A 27,474-nucleotide genomic window follows, 5' to 3' on the forward strand; every position below is an offset into this window, starting at 1 on the left:
ATAGTTGAGGAATTGGTAAAAGTGAGTTTAGACATTTCTCAAAAAGTTTACCGGTGAAGGATCAGGAAAATAAAAGAGGGCCAGTACTGGGGGGGGGGAAGGGGGATGCGCACCCCAGAAATACCATCCAATAGACATTTATCTGGGGCCTATTATGTGTCTACTTATGCTAGTTGCTGAGCATATAGTGGTGAATAAAACAGGATCTCCCCAACACTTGCAGGGTTTAAGAAATTTTTTTCCCTCCCTAGTCAAAACATTGTCAAATCTATCAAAATTAATGATAGATAATCTCTTAATGACATTTTAGTGAAATTCTTATTCAGATTCCCCTTATTGTTCCTAAGATGTCTTTTAGCTGATATGTCCAAACCAGGATCCAATTTAAGACCGCACACTGCATCTGGTTATTATGTCCTTAGGGTATCTTTGAAATTAATATAGTTTTCTTTTTTCCTGACTTACTTTCCTTTTTTCATAATCCTACTTTTTGTTTTATAAAATGTTCCTTTTTCTGGATTTATCAGATTGCTTTCTCATATCATTTAGCTTGATGTTCTATCTCTTGTATTACCTCTAAATTAGTTAGATCTTAAAGCTTAATTGGATTTAAAAAATATATATTGATTTCATAGAGAGGAAAGGAGAGGCATAGAGATAGAAACATTAATGATGAGAGAGTCATTGATCCGCTGCCTCCTGCACGCCTCCTACTAGGAATCGAGCCTGCCACCCGGGCATGTGCCCTGACCGAGAATCGAACCCCTATCCCCTGGATCCTGGGTCGATGCTCAACTGCTGAGCCACGCCCGGCCAGGCTTAATTGGATTTTTGATTTTTGGTAAGAAAGTCTCATAGGTTCGGTAAGCTTCATCTTGCATTGCATCTGGCTCTCCACATTTGCCCTTGAATTGATCTTTCTATTCAAGCTTATCATATATATATATATATACACACACACACACACACACACATATACATATATATATATACACACACACACACACATACATATATATATATATATATGTTATGTGTTTCTTGATTTCAGAGAGAGGAAGGGAGAGGCATAGAGAGAGACAGAAACATCAACGATGAGAGTCATTGATTGGCTGCCTCCTGCAGTCCCGCAACCCAGGCATGTGCCCTGACCTGGAATTGAACCTTGATCTCCTGGATCATAGGTCGATGCCAACTGCTTAGCCACACCGGCCGTGCAAAAAATGTCACCAAGTTTATCTTTAGCCTTACAGTCAGAAAGTAACCTGTGCACTGTTACCTTGGATGAGTCCCATTGTCCCAGTTTCCCACCATTCATATACCTACTGATTTCAACCAAATACTAATTTTTCCTCAATCAGAAGTTTCAACTATCATATATTGAATTGTTTTCCTAATTTCCTTTTCAGATTGTTCATTGATAGGGTTTAGCAACAATTGATTTTTGTGTGTTGACTTTGTATCCTGCTACTTTGCTGAATTTATTATTTCTTTTTCTTAAAAAGATTTTTTTTAATCCTCACTTGAGGATATTTTTTCCATTGCTTTTCAGAGAGTGAGTGGAAGGGAGAGAGAGAAAGAGAAACATCGATTGGTTGCCTCCCGCATGCACCCCTACTGGGGTGGGGATCCAGCCTGCAACCAAGGTGGCCCTTGGCTGTCATCGAACTCAGGACCCTTCAGTCCACAGGCCGATGCTCTAACCACAGAGCAAACCAGCTAGGGCAATTTGTTTATTATTTCTAACAGATCGTGTCAGTGTGTATGTAGTCTTTCAGATTTTCTACACATAAGATTGTATTATCTGAGACCAGAGTTTTACTTTTTTCAATTTGGATGCCTTTTATTTCTTTTCTTGCTTACTTGCTCTGGTTGGAACTGCCAGTACCATGTCGAATAGAAGTTATGAAAGTGGGCATCCTTTTCTTGTTCCTGACCTTGGAGAAAAGGCTGTCAGTCTTCCACTAGAGTTAGCAGTGGGTTTTTCATGAATGCCCTTTATTGTGTTGGAAGTTTCTATTTCTAGTTTTTGAGTGTTTTTAAATGAGAGAGTGTTGAATTATTTCAAATGCCTTTTCTGCATCAATTGAGATGATGATTTCCCCCCCATTATTTTACTTATGTAGTACATTACATTGATTGATTTTCATATGTTGAATCACCCTTGCATTTCTGGGATAAATTCCACTTGGTCATGTTGTATAATCCACTAATATGCTGATGGATTTGATTTGCTAGTTTTTTGTTAAGGACTTTTGCATCTATATTCATAAAAGACTTATCTATTGTTTTATTGGGAAGGATTGCATTAGATGTGTGGCTTAATTTATTTTATTTTTATATATTTTAAAATTGAATTTATTGGGGTGACATTGATTAATAAAATTATAAGTTTCAGTCATACAATTCTAAAATACATCACCTGTATGTTGTGTTGTGTGTTTACCACCCCAAGTTGGTTTGTTGTTTTCTTTACTTGTGATGTTTTGTCGGGCTTCTGTATCAGAGAAATGCTGGGCTCATAGAATGAGTTAGGAAGTATTTTCTAATTTGAAAACCATTGATGTTCTTCTTTAACTATTTAGTAGTATAAACATCTAAAGTGTGCACCTTAATGAATTATCACAAAGTAAGGACTTGTGAGATGTTGCCATACCACAGAAGCCCCTCCAATGCCCTCCCCCCCCACTATAACTCAGCCTATTGTCGGAGCATAACTTCCTTGAATTCATTTACTTCTGCTCTATGATTCTGTAATTGGTATAAAAGCTGCAATTGCTTTCTTAAGTTCTGCTTTCTTTTTCTTTGATTTGTGGCAGCATTTTTCTGATGAATTTTATTTTTCTTTTGAGAAATTCCTTCCTTCCTTCCTTCCTTCCTTCCTTCCTTCCTTCCTTCCTTCCTTCCTTCCTTCCTTCCTTCCTTCCTCCCTCCCTCCCTCCCTCCCTCCCTCCCTCCCTCCCTCCCTCCCTCCCTCCCTCCCTCCCTCCCTCCCTCCCTCCCTCCCTCCCTCCCTCCCTCCTCCCTCCCTCCCTCCCTCCCTTCCTTTTCTTTTTATCTTCACCCAAGGATATTTTTTCCATTGCTTTTCAGAAAGAGGAGAGAGAGACACATTGATTGGTTGCCCCCCCACATGCCCCAGGGCCAGGGATTGAGCCTGCAACTGAGGTACACCGAGGTATGTGCCCTTGGTCAGACTCGAACCTGGGCCCTTTTAGTCCGAGGGCCAATGCTCTAACCACTGAGCCAAACCAGTTAGGGTGATAGTGTGTTTTTTTAACTTATGTTTTGGTTTTCATATTTGATTGTTTTTTTCTGCACTGTCCCAGTGGAGGAGTGGATGGGAGACACGATGGGGTAGCTTTCCCAGTTTCCCAGCTTGAGCTCTATTGCTACAGTAACAGACGATTTAAAAAACAATTTTTGAATCCTATCCTGTTTCAAGAGGTTCTGCCACCAATCACTTTTTTCTTCATCTCAAAGCCTGCCTCTTTTTCTTTTTAATATATCTTTATTGATTTCAGAGAGAGGAAAGGAGAGGGAGAGAGAGAGAGAAACATCAATGATGAGAGAGTCATTGATCGGCCACCTCCTGCACGCCTCCGACTGGAGATCGAACCTGTGTCCCGGGCATGTGCCCTGACCGGGAATCGAACCCCAATCGCCTGGATCCTAGGTCAATGCTCAATCGCTGAGCCACGCCCAGCCGGCAGTCTGCCTCTTTTTCTTACTTCCTCCAGTGCTTGACCTCAGACCTGCCCACAGCAGTTCCCATTTAGGTGAGACCCTCTTCTGTAGGTAAATAAGTATTTACAGATGGTTGTAAGTTTTGCTAAAGCTGGGACCTAGCTGAAGTCTCTACTTTTCCTACCTTTGTGGTTCTTTGCACCTACCCTGCTGGTTTGAGATGTTCTCTCACCCTCACATGTAATCTGGAGTTTGAAGGTTTTCTCAGAGTTTTGTTGAAGGTGTAGTTTGTGTAATATTTTATTTGCTCTTTGTTGCTTTTTATGAAATAATAAAAACATGCCAAGGAGGAAAAGTGGCATGAATCACACCTAAGCTTCCACTGGTCCTATCAGCCAGACCTGCATCTTAGAAAAGCCCCAAAGGGCCCAGCCGGGTGTGGCTCAGCGGTTGAGCGTCAACCTAGGATCCAGGCGATCAGGGTTCAATTCCCGGTCAGGGCACATGCCTGGGTTGCGGGCTGCAGCCGATCAGTGACTCTCTCATCATTGATGTTTCTATCTCTCTCTCTCCCTCTCCCTTCCTCTCTCTGAAATCAATAAAGATATATTTAAAAAAGAAAAGAAAAGCCCCAAAGGTTTCAAAGAGGAATGTATTTCTAGAGAAACAAATCCATCCCTATCTTTCCACTTACTGGCCTATTCTGGTTAGACCCTTTACCCACCTGGTTTCTTGAGGCAGCCTTTCTGCCTTATTCTTACCTCCTTTGATCCATCCTGCAGGCTTCTCCCTGGTTCAACTTCCCAGATCTCTGCTTATCATGTGTTACTCTCTTCTAGTAACACTCTGATGCTTACAACTCTGTTCTTTTATGTGGCATTTAGGACTTTCCTTTTTATGAACCCAACCCCATTCAATCCTGGGTAGAGATCCCTGGGAAGTCGGGGAAGAGATTTGGGGTCCCCGTGATACTGGGAGCTTGGCCATGCTGTATAACAGGCCCTATTAGCCTTCTGAAACTTTTGCAAAAGCCACCCTGCCCACTCACTATCTGCCCTATGATACTGAACTCATGCTAACCCCTGAGTATTTGTTCACACTTTTTCCCTACAGCATGCCCTTTTTCCTCTATCTCTCAAATTTGATCCCTGCCTCAAAGAACACCACTTTGAACCCTCCCAACCCCAAGGCCATTCTTTTCTTTCCCTAAACTGAGGACACCTAGCCTTTGGGTGAGGGCGACCAGCTGGCTTCTGTGATGTTATATTTCTGTGTGTGCATCTCTGTCTTATCCATCCCAGAGACCAGGGGCTTCTTAAGAAAGTCTGCTGTCAGTGTTTCTTTGCACCTCTCACTTAGTAGACAGCCGTAGTTTATACCATCACAGAGCTGTAGAGCTGGGGCTTGAGTATGAGGTCTAGACAGGTAAAGTGAGCATGCACAGGTAGAAGGAAAAAAAGAAATGCCCAAGTTGGAGCCCTGGCCGGGTGGCTCAGTTGATTGGAGCATCTTCCTGTGCACCAAAAGGTTTTGGGTTCGATCCCTGCTCGGGGCATGCACTGGAGGCAGTGGATCGAAGTTTCTTGCATCCGTGTTTCTGTCTCTCTCTAAAGTCAGTTTAAAAAAGGAAAACATATCCTCAGGTAAGGATTAAAAAAAAGAAAAGCCCAAACTGGAACATGGCCTGGAGGTAGGATAATACAGGCAAGAGGTGAGTGATGGATTCGGGTGTGGTCTAGAGATGGTGGGAGGGACATGTGGAACTGGAATTGGAGCTAGGATTAATTTCACCTGACTCTCCCTCTCCAAGGATACTGAGAAATCAATGTGCATCTTGGACATGTCTCCATCTCCTGGAAGCAGTGGAGTACACACCCCTTGGAACCGTGGCTCGTCTGGCATTCAGCAAGACATCCTTCAGTGTCCACAGCTGGAGAGGATCCCCTTGGTTCCTGCTGAGGCGCCCAGGCAGAATGTGAATGAAATGGGGCCACAGTTCAGTGTGTTGCTGCCTGAGCATGGTGTGAACTACTGCCCCCAAGTGACTCGCCATCCTTCCCAAATGATTTACTCTCAGGGAATGTCTCCCTCTCAACCAGAAATGGTGATTTTCAAGGAAAAGTGGCATGATGTCCTCAGGAGAGCCCAGATGATGTCCTTAGGAGAGCCCAGTATTCAAGGGGTGGCCATGACCTTCCGTGGGAATCTAAGAATGCCCCGAAATGGGCCACCAGTCACAGCTCCCAGTGAAATCCTAATGATGTCCCACATTAGGACGCCAACAATGTCTCATTCTGGCCACCCTACAGTACCTTCTGTTAGAGACTCTTTAACACCTAAAATGTTATTGCCCCCAACCATGCCTTCTCCTGAGGGCCAGGCAGTGCTCCCCTCTTTGGCTCAAATGTTGTCCCCTAGAGATCCCCACAGCTGTGGAATGCCCCCAGCTGGGTCCCCATCATTACTGACTTTAGAATCCCAGGACTCTTTTGTTAGACAGCCAGCCTCCCAGGAAGACCCCTTCCTACCTGAGCAGCTCACACCTGCTCCACAAAGAGCAGAGCAGAATTGCAGGGCCCTGGAAAGGGCTCCCTGGAGGAGAGCCCCAGTTGCAAGGCCTTACTGCTGCCAGTATGAGAACTGTGGAAAAGCTTACACTAAGCGCTCCCACCTCGTGAGTCACCAGCGAAAACACACAGGTGAATGAGGTGTCAGACAGGCGGGGTGGGAGGGAGGAGTCTGGGCTTTAGATTTGTGCTGGACCACTGGTTTGTAGTGGTTGGTGATTAGCCTGTTCCTTCCATTCTGGGACCTTCCTCTCTGTCCTCATCCCTTGGCTTTCCCACAGTCCAGTATGGCTGTACCAAAATGATGGGCACTGCCGGTGCTGTTACCTCCTCAGTTTTCCTGTGTTTCTCCTTTTGATGGCTCCGCCTTGACAGCTCTGCCTCATGGAGTCAGCCCCCTTCCTTCCCACCTGCTGGCCTAAATTCCTGTCCTTAATTCCTTCTCTCCCTGTCACTTCCCTTCCCAGGTGAGAGGCCCTATAAATGTACGTGGGAAGGTTGTACATGGTCTTTCTTCCGTTCTGATGAGCTTGGACGACATACAAGGATACACACCAGATACCGACCTCATAGATGTGATCAGTGTGGCCGCGAATTCATGAGGTCTGACCATCTCAGGCAACACCGAAGGATTCATCTGCGGGTGCCAGAATCCCCCAATCCACAGGCCAACAGTGAACAGATGGCTGGTCCTCCTGCTCCTGGTCTTTAGATCAGTCTCCTCTTCCCTTCATGTTGGCTTCACCCAGATCCTGCCTGCCTCTGACCAGCTAGTCTCTGGTAGGTATAGGCTTAGATGCCGACCGAGAAAGATTACGAGGCAGTGTTAAATGAAGCCCATATGAGCTCTGGACCCCGTCAGGGACTCTTCCAAAACTGTCTTGGATGCCTTTACCTCTCTGGGGCCACCTACTTTTGCTGAGTTAAGCCACATGGAAAGATGGAGCAAAGTAGAGATTGGGAGCTTCATTAAAAAGCTCTTTATCTTCTGCCACTCCCCAACTTGAAACCCTTCAGTGACTCTCCTTTGCCTGCTGCATAAAATCCAATTTCCTTATCTTGGTCTTCCACAGTCTCCAGAGCCAGGCTATGTTCAAATCCTGAATTTACCACTTGCTAGCCATGTGACCTCGGGACAGGTCCTTGATCACTATGCCATGTTTCCTCTTTTGGTAAATGAGAAAAACACTATTGGACTGTTTGGGACACATGTATTGAGTCAGATTCTGCCTGGCACTCACCAGCCACATGCCCAGAGTTTCTGTCTCCTCCCGCCACTTCCAGGCTTGGATGGAATGCCCCACTGCAGGGCATGGGATCTGGCATCTCAAGTAGCCACTAGCAACACAAAAGCGTGGGGGAGCTAAAGGGAGTTGGGAGACCCAGACAGAGAAATTCCTTCTTCTCCCCTCCCTTCCCTGAATTGCTGCAAGGCACTGTTTCTCCAAACAGTACAGCCAGTGGGGAGATTTGCCAAGAAGCCAGTGTACACACCTGCTGTGCTTCTTCAAGGCTTGTGGTGAAGCAGGACCCCACCTACTGCCGCCTTGCATTACCTCCCATTCTCCCCTGCCTTGCTTTTCTTTTCTCACTCTCAGTACCTTGGGTTTACACCATCCAAATAAAACATTGGTACTTAGTTCTTGTTTTGGGCTCTGTTTTCTAGGTGACTTCATGGTGAGGGACATTAGACTGGGGCAGAGAAGGGCAAACACCCTGTAGCTTCCCCTTCTCCCTACAGAGCTCAGGTACCAAATACCATGTATTAGAGGGCCTGTCCTGCCCCTCCCCTTGGGTTGAGGGCCTAAGGGCTATCCTGACAACTCAGCGAGGTAGTTCAAAACCTCATTTCTGAGCTTTTCAGCCAGCCATTTTACTGACCAGCAAACTAATAGAAAGGAACTTGCCCAAGCTCTTAAGTGGCAGAGCTGGGATCCGAACCAGGATCTGTCTACTCCAGATCCTTCTACAGGGGTTGCCTGAGCCTAGTCTGATGCAAAGCACTGCCAGGTGATGGCCGCAGTGAGATGAATTAGGACTGGTTCCTGCGGTCCAGGAACCATTTGGTCTGGGGGTTGAAAGGTCCGCCTGCCTAGGTGCAGTGACCATGGAGAGGAGGAACACCTAAAGGGGAAGGTAAGAAAGGCATTTTGGAGGAGGTGACCCTTGAGCTCAGCAAGCAAGTGTATGTAACATTTAGTAATTCCTTAAATGCTGAATGAAGAGAGAGAATCCCAGGCAGGGAGAAGATCCTGGCAACTGCTCAGAGGGGAGCGAGCCTACAAGCTTTCATTTATTCGGCAAATATATATATATAAGTAAATTCTTTCCCAAGGTCATGCTTAGACACAGGAAGGGAGAGAGAAAGAAACACCAATCGGTTGCCTTTCCTATGCATGAACTCGCAACCTGGGAATCAAACTGGCAGCTTTTTGGTGCAAAGAACGATGCTTAATCAACTGATCAACACCGCTGGGCTCTGCAAATATTTTTGAGTCCACAATTCAGAGAGCATCACAGCTGTGGGGACTCATGGTGGGTGGCATGGAAACAACAAAAATGTGTCAGGGAAGAAAGACTTCTCAAGGAGGTGCCCGCGTCAGACCTGAAAAGCGCATGGGGGTTAGCTAGACCTCCCATTTTTCCTGGATGTCTGCCCTTGGTCATGCTTGGTGCTGGACAGAATGTGATGGTGCTTGCTGTAGGGTAGAAAGGTAACGGACAAAAATTCTGACAGTACTGCCAAGGTGAAGAGCTGAACCTCTGGGGGCTCGAACTTTCCCTGGGCAGCTGGGGAAGTCCCACAGCCTTAGCTATACCTGCCTCTCTCACCCCACCCTAACTGTTGCATGGCCACCTTGGTCTGTTCTAGTGGCCCCAGTGTACCCAGGCCAGGCTTTCAGGTGCCTTCCACCCAAATTCCAAGTGAGGAAGGAGGACATGATTTTTTTTTTTAAAGTAGGGGTAAGAGGGCACTGGCCCCAAGGACTCAAGGTTTCGAGTACTGAAGATCTCTTATTCCCACCTGCGCACTAGGTCCCTTCCATGGTGAGGGGTTGACTGGAGAAGAAATCAATCTGTCCTTTAACACGGGTGGGGAACATCCGGCCCACAAAATCATTTGGTCTGGCTCTGCCAAGGTCTCACCAAAACGAAGCAGTTCCAGCCATCACATTAGGGGCGAGTTAATTAAATATTTGACCAAATATAGTAGGCTAATTTTTAAGGTAGTAATTTTGTATGGCCCACAAATGTTATAAATACCCCAAAGGCCCTTGGCAGAAAAAAAGTTTCTCCACCCCTGCTTAACAAGTGATTACTTTATGCTAGGTTTGGGCTAAGCCTTTTGCAGTATCTTTTTCCACACGAGGCAGGGTAGTGGGTAGGAAAGACTTAGATTTTGAACCCTGTCTCTGCCATTTCCTGGCTCTCTGGTCTTGGACAATTTACTTATCTCTGTTGCTTCTGATAGCAAGTGGGCAAGATTGGATTCAAACTAAAAAGATAACAGTCGTGTTTAAAAAATGGTTTCTGCGACTGCCTTAAGGGAGAAGAAGGAGTTTCAGTGCTCCAGGTGACCGCTGAAGGGGGCTTGGACCTGTGTGTGGAAGGAGAAGATTAGGAAGGTTTAGGAGTGATAATTGGGTTTGGTTGGGGGTGTGGTAAAGGATGGCCCCAGGTTTTTGGCTTGTGTAATAGCATAGAAGACTGGAAGAAATTAACTTATTTTCTATTTTTATGATCTCTGTTATCATGCAAAAAGTATTATTTTGTATTTATGCAATTTAAAGAATAATAAAACTTATCTACCCTTTATGTCCCTTGAGAAAAAGTGCATGCTAATACATTTGAAGCTGGGAGCTCCTCTCCCTGATCACACCCCCATCCTCCATAGAGGTAACCACTATCTTGAATTTTGATTAATCTTGCTTTTGCTTTTATTTGTTGTTTTTTACCATATATGTATCTAATCTTAAACAATATAGTGATTTGTTTTGAACTTTATTCTGTTTGGGCTTCCTTGAGCTGCTTCAATCCAAAGGCTTATAGTCTTTTTTTTTTTTTAAGGTTTTATTTATTTTTAGACAGAGTGGAAGGGAGGGGGAGAGACAGAGAGAGAAACATGGATGTGAGAGAGACACATCAATTGGTTGCCTCCCACATGCATCCTGACCAGCGCCAGGGATTGAGCCAGCAACCGAGTTACATGCCCTTGGCTGGAATCGAACCTGAGACCCTTCAGTCCTTGGGCCAACACTCTAACCACTGAATCAAACCGGATAGGGCCAAAGGCTTATAGTCTTAATAAAATTTGTAAAAAATTTGCCTTTGTTTTGTCAATTTTTTGTCCCTCCCGTTCCCCTGACTCACAGTCTGCTCACATGATAGACTGCTTGATGTTGGACTCAGACTGATGCAATCGGAGCATTCTTGTGTGTAAGAATGCAGTTAGCATCCGATACTGTACGGCATCATTGCATAACTGCACACCACCCATGTCTGTCAGTGAGTTCATTATGCTTTAAGTAAAAATGTAATTGGGGGTTTCAGTGTTTTATATAATGTGAAATCCTTGGACTGTTATATGAGTGTTTGAGGAGATTTGAGGGAAGTGGTTGGGGTTTTCAGATGGGTTGGGAATGTGTTACCATTTTTCATATTTTTCAGACAATGTCAGTGGATTAATTTGGGTAATGAGGGATGGCTGCATTATTTTTTCTATTTTTTTTTTTTTTAATCCTCACCCGAAGTTGTTTTTTCCATTGATTTTTAGAGAATGGAAGGGAGGGAAAAAGAGAGAAACACTGATTGATTGCCTCCTGCACGAACCCCAACCAGGGTGGGGATTGAACCTGCAACCAAGGTATGTGCCCTTGACTGGGAATTGAACCTAGGCCCTTGGGTCCAAGGGCTGACACTCTAACTACTGAGCCAAACTGGCCAGGAATCTCTTTTCTTTTTGTGGTTGCACTTAACATGAGGCCCAAGTACACTCTCATATCTCTTTGATCTCCCTACCCTAGTATGTTAATAATGTATAGAAATTTGGGGTTGTTATGGATTTTTTTTTTTGTCCTAGCAAAAACACGGATGAATATTAGAAATAGGTTGAGTTGAGAACAAGCCAGTTCCAGAAAATTATAGAGAACATAATTTATATGAAGCTCAAATTAAAAAAAATTTTGTGATAACTCTATAGCAGGAAAATCAAGGGGATTTGTGTAACAAAGTTCAGAGTAGTAGTTAATTCTGAAGGATAGACAGACGGTTGGATGGGAGAAACGCATAGGTAAATGCAAAAGTATCAATAATATTCCAATTCTTAAATTGGGTGGGGAGTCTGGCTCCAGGCCAAAATCCTATGAGTGATATTTTAGGCCTGACCATAAGGCTTTGCCTGGTTGGCCTCATGGGGGAAGCTGCCCTCCCCACAGCAGACCTGGTGCACAGCCGGGGCACTGAAGTTTTCTGAAGTGAGTTGCATGGACTCAGGGCCCTCTGGGCCAGACGTGCTCTTATGCATATTGGCATTTATAGCCCGGTCACCTCCATCAAAGGCCTCCTTTATTTCCCACTCCTAGCCTCTCCTCCTCTTCCTCCCCCAGGTCCTCCAGGTCCCTGAAAAGGCAGGGACCTTCTGTTTGGGGCTGCTGGCAGTGAGATGACTCCGCTGACTGCCTGCATTCATGTGGCCCTGCCAGGTGCTGTTCCCTGGAGATAGCGGAGCAGGAGGGAGCCAGTGTTCCTCCTTTTCACCTCTTCTTGCACTGTCACAGTAAGCAAATAAAGGTTTGATTTTTATCTTCAATTTGGCTCATTGTTATAATTAACCATCTTGGCACCTGGCAACTCAACAAATTGATGACGTGAGCAGGGTGGCTAATTGAGCACAAAGCGCTTCTGAAAGAATAAGCAGCCTGAGGGTCCCTGGGGGCACTCTCCCAGTCATGCCATTGGGCCTTGGGGAGTGCTGGTGGGTTAGTTACAGAAACTTCAGTTCTTAGGGGAATCATTCGTCCCCTTTACCCTCTAATCCCTGTCCAGGTTCTCCCAGTTGATCAAATTAGAAATCCAACGAAGAGACTCTAGGAAAGCTACAGAAGCAGTTCTCTGGCTGCTACTTGTGGTCCTGCAGCAGTGGGACCAGAAACTGTCAGAGGCCTTGCATGCTGAATCGCATCCAATAACTATTGGCTCTAAGCAGGTCCCTGGGACCAAGGGATATCCTGTGATGCCTGGTGTTACTGCAACTCATGCCTTCAGTGAGAGTGTAGAGTCTCTTGGAATCACTTTGTTGAGTGGCCCAAAGAGACCTTAGTGACTTGGTTAGTTTGCCTCCACAATGAAAAAGATCATCTTGTTAAAGTTAGTGACGGAGAGCAAGTGCCTTGTGGGGTGCATTACTACAGAACTACTCTTTCAAAGTGCCGTGACAGTGGCCACTTTGCCCAAAGAGGAAGAAGAAGAGGTGGCTGAGAGGGTGTGAGCATTTAGGACAGCCTTCCTCAGTGGGTACTATTTGACTCTGAATGTTTGGCCCACCCATGACAAGTTTCTTGTTTGGACCACACTTGCAGAGGTTCTAACATCCCTGCAAGCCATCCTTGTGGTCCTTTGAGTCTACAGTGAGGGACTGAGAACAGTAGATGTAAGACTGTTAGCTAGACAAATTTCCAAGTTTGTCTGTGCTGTTCCTGCTGGTGTTGGTCACTGGGCCCCGTTAAATCTCCTCCTGAGGTCAGGTAAATTGGTCCAGAACACAGCCCAAACCTTAACAAATTCCTGGACATGAAAACAGTGGCAACTGGCAAAATGATGATTCACCAGGAGAAAGAGCAGCTAAGAGTAATAACCTAGTGCCCTCTCCTGGCCAACCTGGGCAAAAAGATCTGAATTTGATTCTGGCAGACAGTCTCAAAGGAGGAGTTAAGGGCCAAGTACCACGCCAAGGGACACCTGATGGGGTTCTCAGTGACCCTGGAGATGAATCAGAAAGTACTGCCAATTTTACCTGGACCTCTTGGCTTTCAAAAATAAATAAGATTAAGGGTTAGGCCAAGGTCCCTCTGTCCCCATGGGGAATTGGAGACCTTATGCCAAGGTCAAAGGTCATTGAGGATGTGAGGGAGAAATGCGCTTCTTGGGCTTTGGCTGCTTGTGCACAGGTGACTGAGATTCCTGAAACCCTGGCTCCAAGATGAGGGGGAAACAGATAAAGCTCTTTGGTTCTGGGTTTGAGGCCATTACCACTGGGACCCTTGCCCAAGCCTCGTGGGTCTTTTCAGGTCTTTACATACCTCCTTTGCTGTGTATGGCTCCCTATTGAATATATTATTGGTATAGATGCATTGTCTATGCGTACCGCTACTTGCCTTTGCCCCAAATCTCTGATAAGAACTGTTGCATTTTAGTGGGCCCATGAACCACCCAGTTACCTACCAATGACTAATACCATTGTTTACTCAAAACTGTATTAGCTGCTTGGAGGAGAAAAAGAAATAACTGCCCACGCTGATGTTTTAAAATGCTGTCTGGGTCCCTCAAAAAAGGCTCAGGGATCTAGCTTCTGGGGCCTTTGTAAAGTAACATGTCAGGAAGAACCTGAAATGTTGGGGATTTGAGGTCCACTTCCCTTTGAGGGCTCTGGGTGGAAAGAGCTTTCAAAGTGCCCCCTCTTGGAAATAAGAAGTGGGACAGATCACATCATTGACTTTACTGAGTTATTTTCAGGGCGGGGACTACACAAGCTGGAGTTGGATGGGGGTCAAAGCCAAACCTAGGAGGCAAGGGCCTGCAAGAGCTGGGGGAAGGACCCAGTCAGCAGGGAAGATGGCTAAGCTCCTCAGAAGCAGATGCCAAGCCATGCCCATGTGAGGAAAACAGGCCACAGGTCACCCCAGCTTGCAGACATGTCAGCAGAAACAAGGAAGAAAAGGGCCCAAGGCCCCGTGGAAAAAATAGATCCTTCCCCTCTTAGCCAGCACCTGACCATCCCTCTTCCAATGCCCCCCCCCCCCATATTCTGACAACATATTGAGAAGACAGAGGGGAATAGGGGACACTTTGCCTGCGAGAAGAAATAGCCATAACAGGAGGTTCAACTTTTAAAAAATATATGTCTTTATTGATTTTAGAGAGAGGAAGGGAGAGGGAGAGAGAAACACTGATTGGTTGCTTCCCATACGCACCCCAACCGAGGATCGAATCTGCAACCTGGGCATGTACCCTGAGCAGGAATTGAACCAGCGATCTTTTGGTGCACAGGGTGACGCTCAACCAACTGAGGCCACACCAGTCAGGACAGGAGGTTCACCTTTTGAATAGATTAAGTGCTTCTGATTCTATTGAAATGTATGCATGTATTTCTTCTATGTTTTAGAAAATAAAAACCTTAAAAGTTTACAAGTAATATTAAGCACATAGTAATGTGGTGGCACAGTGCCAGGTGCTGAACAAAGTCTTAGTAGGGAGAATCTTGGTTGTACTCGTTTCCTTATGGGCTGATGGGTTCGTAGTCAGCAGTGGACTCTCTGATGCTGCTTCAAGTGATCAGATCGTGCAAAACTCTTCTTGCACAGAGTACACAGGTAGGGTCGCTCCCCACTGTGCCTTCTGTTGTGTCTGTGGAGCTCATCGGAACGGGCGAATTCCCATGTGCATCCCTTCACATTGCACTTGTAAGGCTTCTCCCCTGGACAGGAGAGAAAGAGACTTGTCACGCTTCAGGGTAGCATGGGACAAGGAAGCTGAAAGTGAGTGCAGAAGAAAAAGGTTTTGAGAATGTTAGTGTGGGAGAGGGAGAGCCAGAGGAGAGGAGACTGCAGAGGGCGTTTGAACACACACAGGAAGAGTGAATGAAAGAGGAAGAGGAGGGGGCAGCAGGAACTGGAAGGACGAGAACACGGGAGGAGGGAAAGGAAGAGAAAAAGAAAAACAGAAGTACGGGTCAGGAGGATAAGGAGAGACGGGGCGTGGGTGGAGGGGGTCTGTTGGGTCTCGGGAGAGGTCCAGGAACTGACAGCCCCAGTAGAGGCAGTGTCAAAACCATTCATAAGAGGCCAAACAAATCCCTCCTCTATTCCCATCATCCCAGCAGAGGCAACACGCAAAAGGCTGCAGCCAGGTTGGCTTTGATTGAGAACTAGTGTCTGTCCCTAGGGCTTCTTTATCCACCCCTTCAAATTTGCCAACCTTTTCTAGAGTTTACTAGGGTTCCAGTCGTTTTTTAAAACATTTTTGAAAAATCAATGAGACAGAAACATTCATTGGCTGCCTCCTGCACGCCCCCTACTGGGGATCAAGCCTGCAATCCAGGCACTTGCTGGATCCAGGAATCAAACTGGTGCACGGGACAATGCTACACCGGCCAGGCTAGGGTCCCAGTCTTAACGAGAGAACAATCTCAAGTGATCCCAAAGCTTTGTAAAGGCACAAATCTTTCGATTTACCTGTCACCCCTAACCCTTGGACCTTACTCACCGGTGTGTTTGCGCTCATGGATTTGGAGGTGGGAACGCTTTGAATATGATTTCCCACAGTCCTGGTATGTGCAAATGTAGGGCTTCAAAATGTCAAGATTCTTCTGTAACTGACATCCCTGGGTCTCAAGTTTTGACTGCTTTTCTAGGGATTGTTCTTGGGTCAAATGGGAACTTGAAAAATATAGGAATCTTGGGTATAGCAATGATGATGATTGACATGGCATTGTATGGCTTCCATAGAGAGTGTGGTCATTAGTGAAGGTTGTCATCTGACCACCATAGAGAGTCTGGTCAACGCTATATATTGTCATCTGGTCTCCAGTGAAGGTCTGGTTCCCACTGAAGGTCACCTGGCCTCCATAATGGATTTGGTCCCTACTGAAGGTCATTTGGCCTCCATAGACGATCTGTTCACCACTGAGGGTCTTCATTTGGCTACCTTCCTTGGAGATTGGCATGTTGTTTGCAGTGATGATTGTCTTTTGGCAATCAGTGAACGATGTCTTTGGGTTGTCAATGACATCTGTCATCCAGGAGGTTTCTGTGGGTTTTCTCTGATCAAAGGAGGTCACCTTCTGGTCCATGGAGAAAGTCTCACTTAATTCTCCAGGGGGCATATCAAGGGCTTTAACAGGGAGTGATGTTGAGTTCTGGCCAAGGACTGTCCCAGGGGTGTTAGAACATGCAGAAATCATCATGGTGGGCCTCAAGGGAGTCATCACCTGGTTCTGAGTGGACTCATGTTGGCTGTTCTCACCACAGGCAGTCAGAGGCATATAGAGCTGTGGCTGTGGTGCAGCTGGGGTTCTTGCCTTATGTGTCTCAGAGAGGTCCTGGAGAAGTTCCTCGATGTCCTCAAGTGCCTGAAGAAAAGAGTTAGTTTCTTTGCAGTTGCCTGATAACTGAAGTGGATCTTCAGCTGTGGGATCCTGCAAAAAAGTTAGAAGTTCAGGGATCCTACCCAACTCAAATCCCAATTACATATAGCCCTTCCTTTCCATCCCTGCTGACCCAACCTAGTCTAGCCCACTATCATCTTTTGCCTAAAAGCCTGCAATTTCCTCTTAATTAGTCTGAGTTTGGAATTGAGTCCATCTGGTGTGCCTGTCCTCCAACTCTCTCCTCCACACCCAGTCAGGAGAACATTTCTAAAATGTAAACCCTTATTATGCTTCTCCTGTCTTCCAGTGGAGATGGGAATCTAGATGAATGCCTGACTGCTCCAACCATTCCCAGCAGAGATCTTGCCCCAGAGACTTTTCCAAAGATGCTCAGCCTCCCAGACATGGTACTGGAAATTTGGTTAAATTGATGAACTTTTGCCCTGGCTGGTGTGGTTCTGTGGACAGAGTGTCGGCCGGTGCACCGAAGGGACACAGATTCGATTCCTGGTCAAAGCAACGTACCTGGGTTACAGATTTGATCCCTGGCCCCTGCAGGAGGCAACCAATCGATTCTCTCTCTCTCTTCCTCCCTCCCTTCAACTCTCTCTGAAAATTAATAGAAAAAACATCCTCAGGTGAGGATTAACAAAAAAAATTAAAAAGTAAATATATTCGAGTTTATTTGTCAATTGTATACCTCAATAAAGCTGGGGAAAATAAAAATAAAAGGATTTTCCGGAAAGAAAGGAAAGAAGCCACCTTTTTTAAAGTCCTCACCTGAGGATATTTTTTCTATTGCTTTTCAGAGACAGTGGAAGAGAGAGAAAAACATCGAGACATAGATTGGGAATCGAACCCAGGAGCCTTCGGTTCGAGGGCCGACGCTCTAACCACTGAGCCCAACCAGCCCAGGCCGGGCCCGCCTTCCCGATCTCTGATGTTCAATCCAATCCACCCAGGCCCCTCCTCGCCTCCGCCTCGGCTCTACGCATCCTTCCGTCCCTTCCACAGATGCCCGAAGTTGCCCAGGCCCAGGCGGTGGTCCCGGGGACCAGCGGGGCAGCGGCCATGCCCTCGAGGAGCCTCGGCGGTGGCAGCAGCAGGCCGTCTCGCCACTGTCTCCTCCGCGGCCTGGGTGTCTGCACGAGGGCGCCCCCGGGCAGGGCCGGCGCGCGGGCTGCTAGGAGGCCCGCTGTCTTCCTGGGTCTCTGACCTCCCACCCCGGGGCCCGCACTTCTGCCCCGGAGCGGGAGGCGCGGACTCACCATCGGCCGGGCGGCGTGCGGTCCGGAGCCACCGCGTCCCGCCGGCGCGGAGCCAGCGCGGAGCTGCGGGCGGGCGGGCGGGCGGGCGCGGGGCCGCCTCTCACGGCGCCCGCGCGAGGCCCGGGGCCCCATTCGCGCCCCCGCCGGCCACGCCCTTCGGGGGTGGGGCCGGGCAGGGCCCGCCGCGTCTCCGCCCCTCGGGGCGCGGGCGAATCGCGTTCCCGCACGGCGGGCCTGGGTTCCAGGCGCTCCCGCCGCGGGGCGGCGCCCGCAGGGCCCGGCCGCCGCCTCCCGCGGCCCGGAGGCGGGTTTGCGGTCACCCTGCGAGGCCGACGGAGGCCCGGCGGGGAATTCGCCGGGGCCGCAACCCAGGGTCCGCCGTAGGTCCTGGATTTAAACCCCAGCGGTTTGCCCGAGTCCTTAAACACCGGAGGCCGTAACCCCTAAGTGGACCCAAGTGCTTATCCTGTAGGTAACATGTCTTTGATCACCGTAAATTTAATCAGATTACCTCTCGGGCGAAATCCTAAGAATTCGATCGGGTGGCCTGGAGATGGTAATGGCCTCTTTGGATGCCCACCCTCCCGCGACCCCTCCCCCAACACCCACACCCTCAAGCTCCACTGAGCCGAGCCGGCTTCGCCCATCGGGGGACACAGGCCCGAGGCCGTGAGTGACCTCTGACCGCCTTCGCCTGCGCGTGACCTCTGACCGCCTTCGCCTGCGCTGGGGTCTGCGTGGGATCCCCGCCCCGCGCGGCCCCTCCGTCACCCGCGAGCCTGGCCGTAGCGACTGGAGGAAGACCCCGTCCTCTCTAGGGCTCCCCGCCAGCCTCGATCGCTACAATTCTTTATTTTATTTTTCTTTCTGGTTGGCTGAGGACCACCGCTGATTTCGTTGTGATTCACGGGAGCACATGGGCCTTTGAGGGTAAAACGGTGTGGCATTTGGAACCGAGCTGCTTTCACACACTTCAGGTGCAAAAATGCAAAATGATGAAAGCCCGGCATTGGTGTAATTGCTGGAGGTGGGATTGCTGAGCTAGCTGGAGGCTGAGACTCCAAGTATTCTATGACTAAACTTATCCCTTGTTTATTTTTACCTGATTCCCCCCCCCCTTCTGGTCACTAAAGCTATTTTCATAAGGAGCAGTGACACCTATAGCCTGTACATTCATATGGTAAATCTGAATTTGTCCCTGTCAGTGTTATCAGCAGAGTAGAATAAATACATACTGGTGATAGGGTTAAAATAAGTTTCTACAATTTTTAATGCTAGCCGCCCACACCCCTTTGCCTGGGGCCCAGGATGGGTAGTTAGGTGAGGCCAGGGGGCCAGCGGGAGCTTGACGGGGCCCAGGGCTCCCAGGCGGACTTCTGCTCCAGGCTGTGGGAAGGCCTGTCCCTGTTGGAAGGCCCGTCCCAGGTGCACCTCCAGTTGCCTGTTCTCCCCTCGCTCAGAGGCAGCTATTGTCGTGGGATAAATGTGTAATCCAGACTGTTTTCTCACCCTCACCCTCCATCCCCAGGCAACCACTGCTCTACTTTCTTTCATGTATAGAAATGACAAAGTATAGTGTTTTATATGATTTTAAATGTATATAAATGGCATTATCCAGCACTTACTCTGAAACTTGCCTGTTTTCACAGGATGTGCGTCTTGGGAACTGTCGGTGTGGATACAGAATTAGCGCGCTCCTTTAACTGCTGCCCTTTCCCTTGCGTGAGTAGAGGGACTGAGGAGGGGCCAGCCAAGAGGACTTTGGATCCCAGGAGAGACCGGCTTTTCAGATTCTGAAACAGGGCAAGTAAGGAAGCCTTTGGTGTGAGCAACCACCAGGGCAAAGGAAACCGGTTCCTTTTCAGGTTACCTTTGAATAAGTTGGGAAATTACCTTTGAATAAGGCAGGCCATGACCTTCATAGAGGCGTAAAAATAAAGGGCATAAGCCTCTTAAATTGAGTGTTGCTGACTGAATTTATATTGATCAGTTAAAGAAATACAGTCCATGGCTTGAAGGAATTAGTCTTTAGTAGTCTGAATCTTATGATGGTTTTCTATTTTTTTTAAAAATGTGCTTGCCAAGTGAAAAATAATTAAATTGGACTAGAATGAATTGTAAAACTTTGGTTAAAAGGTAAATATTACACTCTATTAAAAATTTAGAACTTCGTGTAAATAACTATGTAAACAACTAAGTTACTGGCAACATTTTAAATAGTATTTCTCTAATATAATTCCTTCACCTAAAGGTTTGTTAGGTAACAAAGAGAAAAACTACCTTTGGCTCTAGTACCCTTGCTGGGTTGGAGATAAAGAATGAAGACATGCCCTGCCCAGTGTGGCTCAGTTGGTAGGGAGTCATCCTGTGCACCAAAAGGTTGCTGGTTCAATTCCAGGTCAGGGCACATACCCAGGTTGTGGGTTTGATCACCCAGTTGGGGCATGTACATTGATGCTTCCCTCTCTCTCCCTCTCCCTTCCTCTCTCTCTAAAATCAATTAAAAGAACATATTTTTAAAAAAGAATGAAGACGGGAAAGTTGACATCAAGTCAACAACAGAAAAAAGGTTTTAAGAAATTCTTTTGTACTAAGCCTTTTAACTGAGATTTAGAAAGTTAGCTAGATCAAGGAAATGAAAATTCCATCAAAATTAATTTAATATACTTAATAAGGTAAACCCTTTGATAAATTAAATTATTGGAGGCGTCAGGGGCTTAAAAGATGGCTATAAGACTTCTTGATTTTACCACAATGAGAAATAAACATGCAAATATGTCATTGTACTTTATGTAAGACTCTGGATCTGGTTTAAATAAAACGGCTAAATTAAAAGACTCACCTAAATTCCATAAAATTGCCTTATGAGTCATACAGTTTATTAGTCACACTAAATTTAAGAATTCTAAATGTAAACATAAGTGTATAATTAAGTTGAATCATAATTTAAATAACTAGTATCTTTATAAATTTTGTCCTTGTAAATCTCAGACAAAAATGAACATTATGTGAGCCTCTGGAATTATGCTAACTATACTAACTGGGTAAAGTTTTAAGGGGTCATATTTCTCTGTCAGATTCTTTTTTTTTTTAATATGTCTTTATTGACTTTAGCCAGAGAGGAAGGGAGAGAGAGAAACATCCATGTGAGGGAGAAACATCAATTAACTGCCTTCCATACACACTACAACAGGGGATCGAACCCACAACTGGGTATGTGCCCTGACTGGAAATCAAACCGGTGACCCTTCGGTGCACAGGGCAACACTCAACCAATTGAGCCACACTAGCCAGGGCACTGTCAGATTCTTATTATTAACAGTGACTGTATTATTCTTTAGTGGTTATTTAATTATATTATCTAAAATTGCTAACTGACTTCAGGGTCTTGGACTAATACGATATTGAGATAATTAGTAGTTATTGTTTACCTGGAAGCCTCCAAAGAAATTCAAATTCAGGGAAGGGGAGAAAAAAATAAAATTCTTAATTGCCATTCAATCTTCAAATGAATTTTTAACCAATGTATTCCTGACTATATTTTCATTCTTCATAATGTTCAAATTAAGATGTAAAGTCAATCTATGTCTAAAAATCATTGCCCTAACATAGTGCATCTTTGCATTAGCTTTAGTTTATAAGAATCACCTGGAGAGCTTATTGAAATACAGATTTCTAGGTCCTACCTCTGGAGATTCTGATTCCATAGGTCTGGAGTAGGACCAGGGTTTGAACCTAACCAACTCTGAAATGGTGCTACTCCTGCAGATCAAGACTATTTTGTGTAACTGTGGCCCAGAACGAGGCTGATTAGATTAATTTTGTTTTAAAAACAGTTTAAAGCTTTACATGATATTATCATTTAAATATACTGTTTGATGTGACTTTATAAATATGTGCAGTTGTACATACTTGACTTTCAATGTATAATAAAATTAGCAAATATAAGAAATGTGTAAAAGAGACTGGTAGCACAGAAGAGAACAATTGGGCCCTGGGTATATAATCTGTACTCAACACTAGGTAGAAAAATGTTTCTTGTCTTGTCTTCTTTTCTTTTCTTTTTTTCAGCATCCAAAATCTTTTTAATAACAAGGTAGGATCTGGGTTAGTTTTTGTAGCTGTGGCTGGCCCGGCCTCTTGCAAGCTCGAACTTCTGACCCTCCTGTTGTTTTATGCAGTCACCTGCTGTACAGGCTTGTAGCGTGGGAGCAGTAGGCTACACCCTTTAGCCGAGGTGTGCGGTAGGTTATACCATCTGGGTTTGTGTAAGTGCACTCAACGACAAAATCACCTAATGACACATTTCTCAGAACGTATCCCCACTGTTAAATGATACATGACTGTATTTTACTAAATTATTTAAAAGGGCTTAAATAATATTATGTTTCCAGGTTGTTTAGTCTTATTCAACACAGGGATGATCTATTGCTATTCTTTCCTTCAGTAGATGCCTGCAAATAAAACATCTTTCCTGTATAGCCTAAAAGAGCCACGTGCTTTTGTGGGGAAAAAAAATATACAGTTATTGTGACCTGGGTTTACTACTTAGAACATAATATCTCTGCAGGGGAACACCATCTCCTAACAATCAAGAAAAAGGTATTTTCAATTTCATACTATAATTTCACAGATGTACTCTTTATTGGGCATGATTGAAATTTTTCTCTTTTCCTTTCATGCACAAGAAAAGATAAATCTATGACTAATGGGATTCCATATTCAAAACATAGGTGTAGGTGTCTTTTTGCATTTAAATTAGCACTATTCATGAGCGTGAGATACCATAACTGTGCATAAGGCACCTAACCAGCCTTGGACAGTGGTCCTGCCAGAGACTTGGTGAGCAGGGGAAATAAATCCAAATCAGAATAAGTGTCTATTCCTGTGGGGGTCAAGTCACTGCCACTTTATGATGTGATCATCTTTCCTCCAGGTGTCTGGCTGTCTGTCCCCAAGTTCAAGGGGCTAAGGATTAGTTACTGTTGCTGGCAAATTGGGCATCAGTAATGGCAATAAGTATGTCAACCTTGGTAAGGGGAAGTCCATGTCATTGAGCCCATTTTCTTTATGAATCTATTGAGCAAACCTGGATGACTAGGGAATGAGGCTGACTAACACCCACAGGACAGGTCATCTTGTCTACCCGATTATGGAGCATCTCCTCCATTTTAAGGATTCACAAGGTGAATAAATACTCTCACAGTCTGGACCCATTTCAGGAAGGTCTTAAATCCATTTACATACCTTTTCTCCTATCTTCCTTGTCATCCGTTTTCTTATCTTGCCCCTTCCAAGTCGTCCCTGACCAAACAGCTAACAATTTGCCACTGTCTGTGTATCACATAAGATCTTGCCTCAGGACATCTTCCCTAGTAGGTAGGCAGACAGCAAGCTGTGCTACTTGAAACCTACCCACTAGAAGAATCTCTCTTTTCCACAGTCCTCCAGGGACCCTTTGAACATAACATAATAACACAATAGTGTACTGTGCTGAGAATTCTTAAAAAAGCTAGTAGTTGTCCCTCTTTGCTCACGGATCATAGGAAACTCTTTGTGAGGTCATAGATGTAGCTGAGGGATGGATGGCATTTGATAGGAGTAGACATCCTGCGAATGCAAGCAGACAGCTCCTGCAACTTACTTGTATATTCAGACTTGGGCTTGGTCTTATAAGTACCACTCCCACCTGATGGATGGAGTGCTCTCTATGTTATGGTTTGAGATCAGATTGGGCTGCCTAGTCATCAAGTATTTCATTGTTAAGTGCTTTTTTTTGTTTGTTTTTTGTTAAATATGTTTTTATTGATTTCAGAAAGAGGAAGGGGAGAGAGAGATGGAAGCATCAATGATGAGAGTCATTGATCAGCTGCCTCCTGCACGCCCCCTACTGGGGATCGAGCCCACAACCTGGGCATGTGCCCTGACCAGGAATCGAACCGTGACCTCCTGGTTCATAGGTCAACACTCAACCACTGAGCCACGCTGGCCAGGTTGTTAAGTGTTTTTATACTCTCCTGGAGTCCAGGAGCAAGCCAGGTGCTAGTTCTCAAAAGAAGAGCCATTTGCTGAAGAGGACATGCTTTCTATATGATACTCTATTTATTAGGGTAAAGTCAGCTTAACCTGGCAATTTCAAACGATTGTCCTTGTAGCCTTAATGTTCTTATGTTTCTATCAAACCAGACTATCTCAAACCAAAGTCTACCAGCCCTCATTTTTACTTCGCTCTAACTAGTCAAATAAGAGATTACTTCATACCTCATTTCCTCCCATCTGCCCCATTGATTTTAAAGAACCAAACAGCTCTGGCCAGGTGGCTCAGTTGATTGGAGTGTCATCCGGTACACCAAAAGATTTTGGGTTCGATTCCAGGTCAGGGCACATACTTAGATTGAGGGTTCAATGCCCTGTTGGGTCAAGAATCAGAGGCAACCAGTTGATGTTTCTCTCTCACATCGATGTTTCTCTCTCTCTCTTCCTTCCTTTCTCTAAAATCAATAAAAAATATATCTTCAGGTGAGGATTAGAAAACAAACAAAAAGCAAAAAGGAAAGGAAAGATGTGGTGTTAGAGAGCCCTTTGGGAAATTTCCCTATATTGCGTCCTGGATCCCATAAAACTGCCATATAACTATTTATCCTTCTCATGGGAAGCATATGGGATTAACAGACTGTGACACTGGTCTTTCATTTTTCCATAATATTTTAACTTCTATCTGTTAAAAGGCTTTCAAGACCAAAGAAAGCAACTTAAAGAAAGTAATTTATATTATACAATTTTTATTTGATTGAACACTTGATCTTTCTCTTTTGAGTTCAATGGCTTCACCTGGGGAGACATGAATGAGGTATTCATACCTTTTTTATTATGAAAAATTTCAAACATACATAGAGAGCATGCTATAATAAGCCTCCGTGTGTCTATCACCGGCTTCAACAATTACTAACATTCTGTTACTCTTATTTATACTCTACCCTCCCCACCACTACTTTTTTTTCTTTTGCTGGAGTATTTTAAACATTGCAAGACATATCATTCACTTGTAAATTCTTCAGTAAAAATCTCTATCACATACAAACTATTACTATTTTTTTTAATATGTCTTTATTGATTTCAGAGAGAGGAAGGGAGAGGGAGAGAGATAGAAACATCAATGATGGGAGAGTCATTGATCGGCCGCCTCCTGCACGCCCCCGACTGGGAATGAAGCCCACAACCCGGCATGTGCCCTGACCTGGAATCGAACCTCTATCTCCTGGATTATAGGTCAGTGCTCAACCACTGAGCCATACCGGCCTGACTGGATCCTTCCATTTTAGAAAAAAACAACTTTCAGAATAATGAGATGAATATACCTTGTTTTATAGTTTTAATATAAAAGTCCAGCGGTGATCAATGAGGTTTTTGTTTTTTTAAGCTACTAAGTTTTGGGGTGGCTTATTATGGCAGCAAAATCACAAGTCACAAAAGATCAGCATATAGCAGTGAGGGTTCAAAAATTACTATAATCATGAGCTCATGAATGTTTATACATTGCATGTGTTATTGTTCATTGTAGTCATTCTTCTTGGTGCTGAAATTGTTCCATATTTGCCCAACGAGAGCCCCTTCCAGTTGGTGCCTGTCACTCTGACAGGTGCCCCTGTCTTTGATAGCGTTTTTACTTTCAGGTACAAGATATCCTAGGCTCATTCTGTATATTTTCTGCTCCAGAGTTGGAATCAGCTGTTTCTGCAAGGAGCCCTGGTTCCTGTTAGAGGGAAATGGCATTTTAGAGACCACCATCTGACCATTAGGGGTACTCATGGCTACTTGATTGCCATCAATTCTAGGGCTCTCCAGTGAACAGAGGAAGGAAATACTTGTGTGTGTTTTTTATTTTTTAAAAAAGTAAACAAGAGTTCAAACTGATATTTTCAATTCAAATTCAATATAGTTTTTACTCAACTTCTTTGACTTTAAACATACATACTTTTTTTCTCTTATGCTGAAAATCTTGGTTCCTAATGACATTTTCTTTACCCTATTATATAGTTCTGAAATATCGACACTGTTACTGACAGTAAGTCTACTGAGTACTGTTTAAGATCTCTTGGTATTGTTTTCGTCCTTCAGATTTATCTCACTATACACTGTACAGCTAATACACTGTGTTTCAAAGTCACTTGAAACGTTTCTTTCTGTACGGCCATAACACAACTTGATATACAAAAATGTTTGTTTTTATTCAGTTTTTAAAAGTGATTGCTTGTTATTTTCTTGTAGTTAAGTTTGTTTTTCGAATCATTTGTATCTTTTATTTTTAATTTTTACCTGTATATTTTATTATATCAAAACTATAAAACAAGGTATATGCAGAGAAAAACAGCTTCCATTCCTATTCTTTCCCTGATAAGTAATTATTTTTATTAGTTTTTGTTTTCGACACTTTTAAATTTTGAAAACAGTGGAAGCAATTACATACTTTAGTTTCCTTTCATTTTTACACAAAAAGTATAATAGTATAACACACTCTTCTGCATATTGCCTTTTTCACCTTCATTGCAGGAATAATTGAAAAGTATGTGCAATTAAAATTTTTTCCAAATGGAAATACTTTATTATTGTTACCAATTTCCAGCATTGTAGTAAGAGAGCACTGTTTGTGTTATTTGCATTTGATTGCAGTTTTTCTTTATGGCCTAAGATATCCATTTAAAAATATATATATTTTTAGTGATTTCAGAGAGAGGGAGGGAGAGGGGCAGAGAGAAACATCAATGATGAGAGAGTCATTGATCGGCTGCCTCCTGCACGCCCACAACTGGGGATCGAGCCCAAACCTGGGCATGTGCCCTGACCGGGAATCGAACCTCGATCTCCCAGATCCTAGGTCGATGCTCAACCGCTGAGCCACGCTTGGCCGGGCCATCCTTTTATTTTTTAACTTTCTTATTGTTTTTGTTTTGGCATGTCTTATATGTACCATATGGTTAAACTTTGCTTTTCTTGACAGTTTGGAAATACTTTTGTTGGATATGTGAGTTAGCCTCATTTATATTATTGATAAACACCATTTTTTTTCAATTATAAAATATTTTACCTGAGGATGTGTGCTTTATTGATCCTAGAGAGGGAGGGAGGGAGAGGGAGAGCAGTCAATCGGTTGCTCCTGCACGTGGATGGAACCCGAAACCTGGGTATGTGCCCTGACCAGACTCAAGCTCAGGGCCCTTCAGTGCACAGGGAAGACGTTCCAACCAACTGAGCCACGCCGGCCAGGCCTGCTTCTCTCTCTTACTCTCCAGATCTTTTAAAGAATGTTTCTCTTGGAATTTAGGGAGTTTTATATTTTGTTTTAATTGTTATCTTTACAATAATACATTTGCAAAATACTCTATCCTATGTATTTAGCAATCTCTTTTTTAAAGATAATATTCCAACTTCTCCCTTTGACTAATAGAATAATGTTAATAACAGAAAAGCCCAAACCTGCTTCTCCCTTTCCTTCCACAGGTGTTGGTACTAACAGCACTCCCTAAACAGAGATTGGAGTGTCTGAATTTCGGAGTTTGCTTTTCAAGACCCTCAGCCGGCCCTGGCCGGA

The 27,474-nt window shown here is 44.7% G+C and overlaps 1 protein-coding gene across 1 annotated transcript; it reads left to right on the forward strand.

Moving 5' to 3' along the window:
• Positions 1–5,503: 5,503 nt before the first annotated feature.
• Positions 5,504–6,966, forward strand: LOC107526747 (Krueppel-like factor 17). The gene is made up of 2 exons (XM_016199305.2): positions 5,504–6,386; positions 6,722–6,966. The coding sequence occupies exons 1-2, from the start codon at positions 5,513–5,515 to the stop codon at positions 6,964–6,966; spliced, it is 1,119 nt and encodes a 372-aa protein (XP_016054791.2). The 5' UTR covers positions 5,504–5,512.
• The last annotated feature ends 20,508 nt before the right edge of the window (positions 6,967–27,474 follow it).

Source organism: Miniopterus natalensis, chromosome 9 (assembly GCF_054644295.1).
Source record: "Miniopterus natalensis isolate mMinNat1 chromosome 9, mMinNat1.hap1, whole genome shotgun sequence".
Classification (NCBI taxonomy): Eukaryota; Metazoa; Chordata; class Mammalia; order Chiroptera; family Miniopteridae; genus Miniopterus; species Miniopterus natalensis.

Coding starts and splice junctions, on each gene's coding strand:
- LOC107526747 (XM_016199305.2), top strand. CDS start 5,513: ATGTGCATCTTGGACATGTCTCCATCTCCTGGAAGCAGTGGAGTACAC. Junction 6,387..6,721: donor TCACCAGCGAAAACACACAG/GTGAATGAGGTG, acceptor TTCCCTTCCCAG/GTGAGAGGCCCTATAAATGT.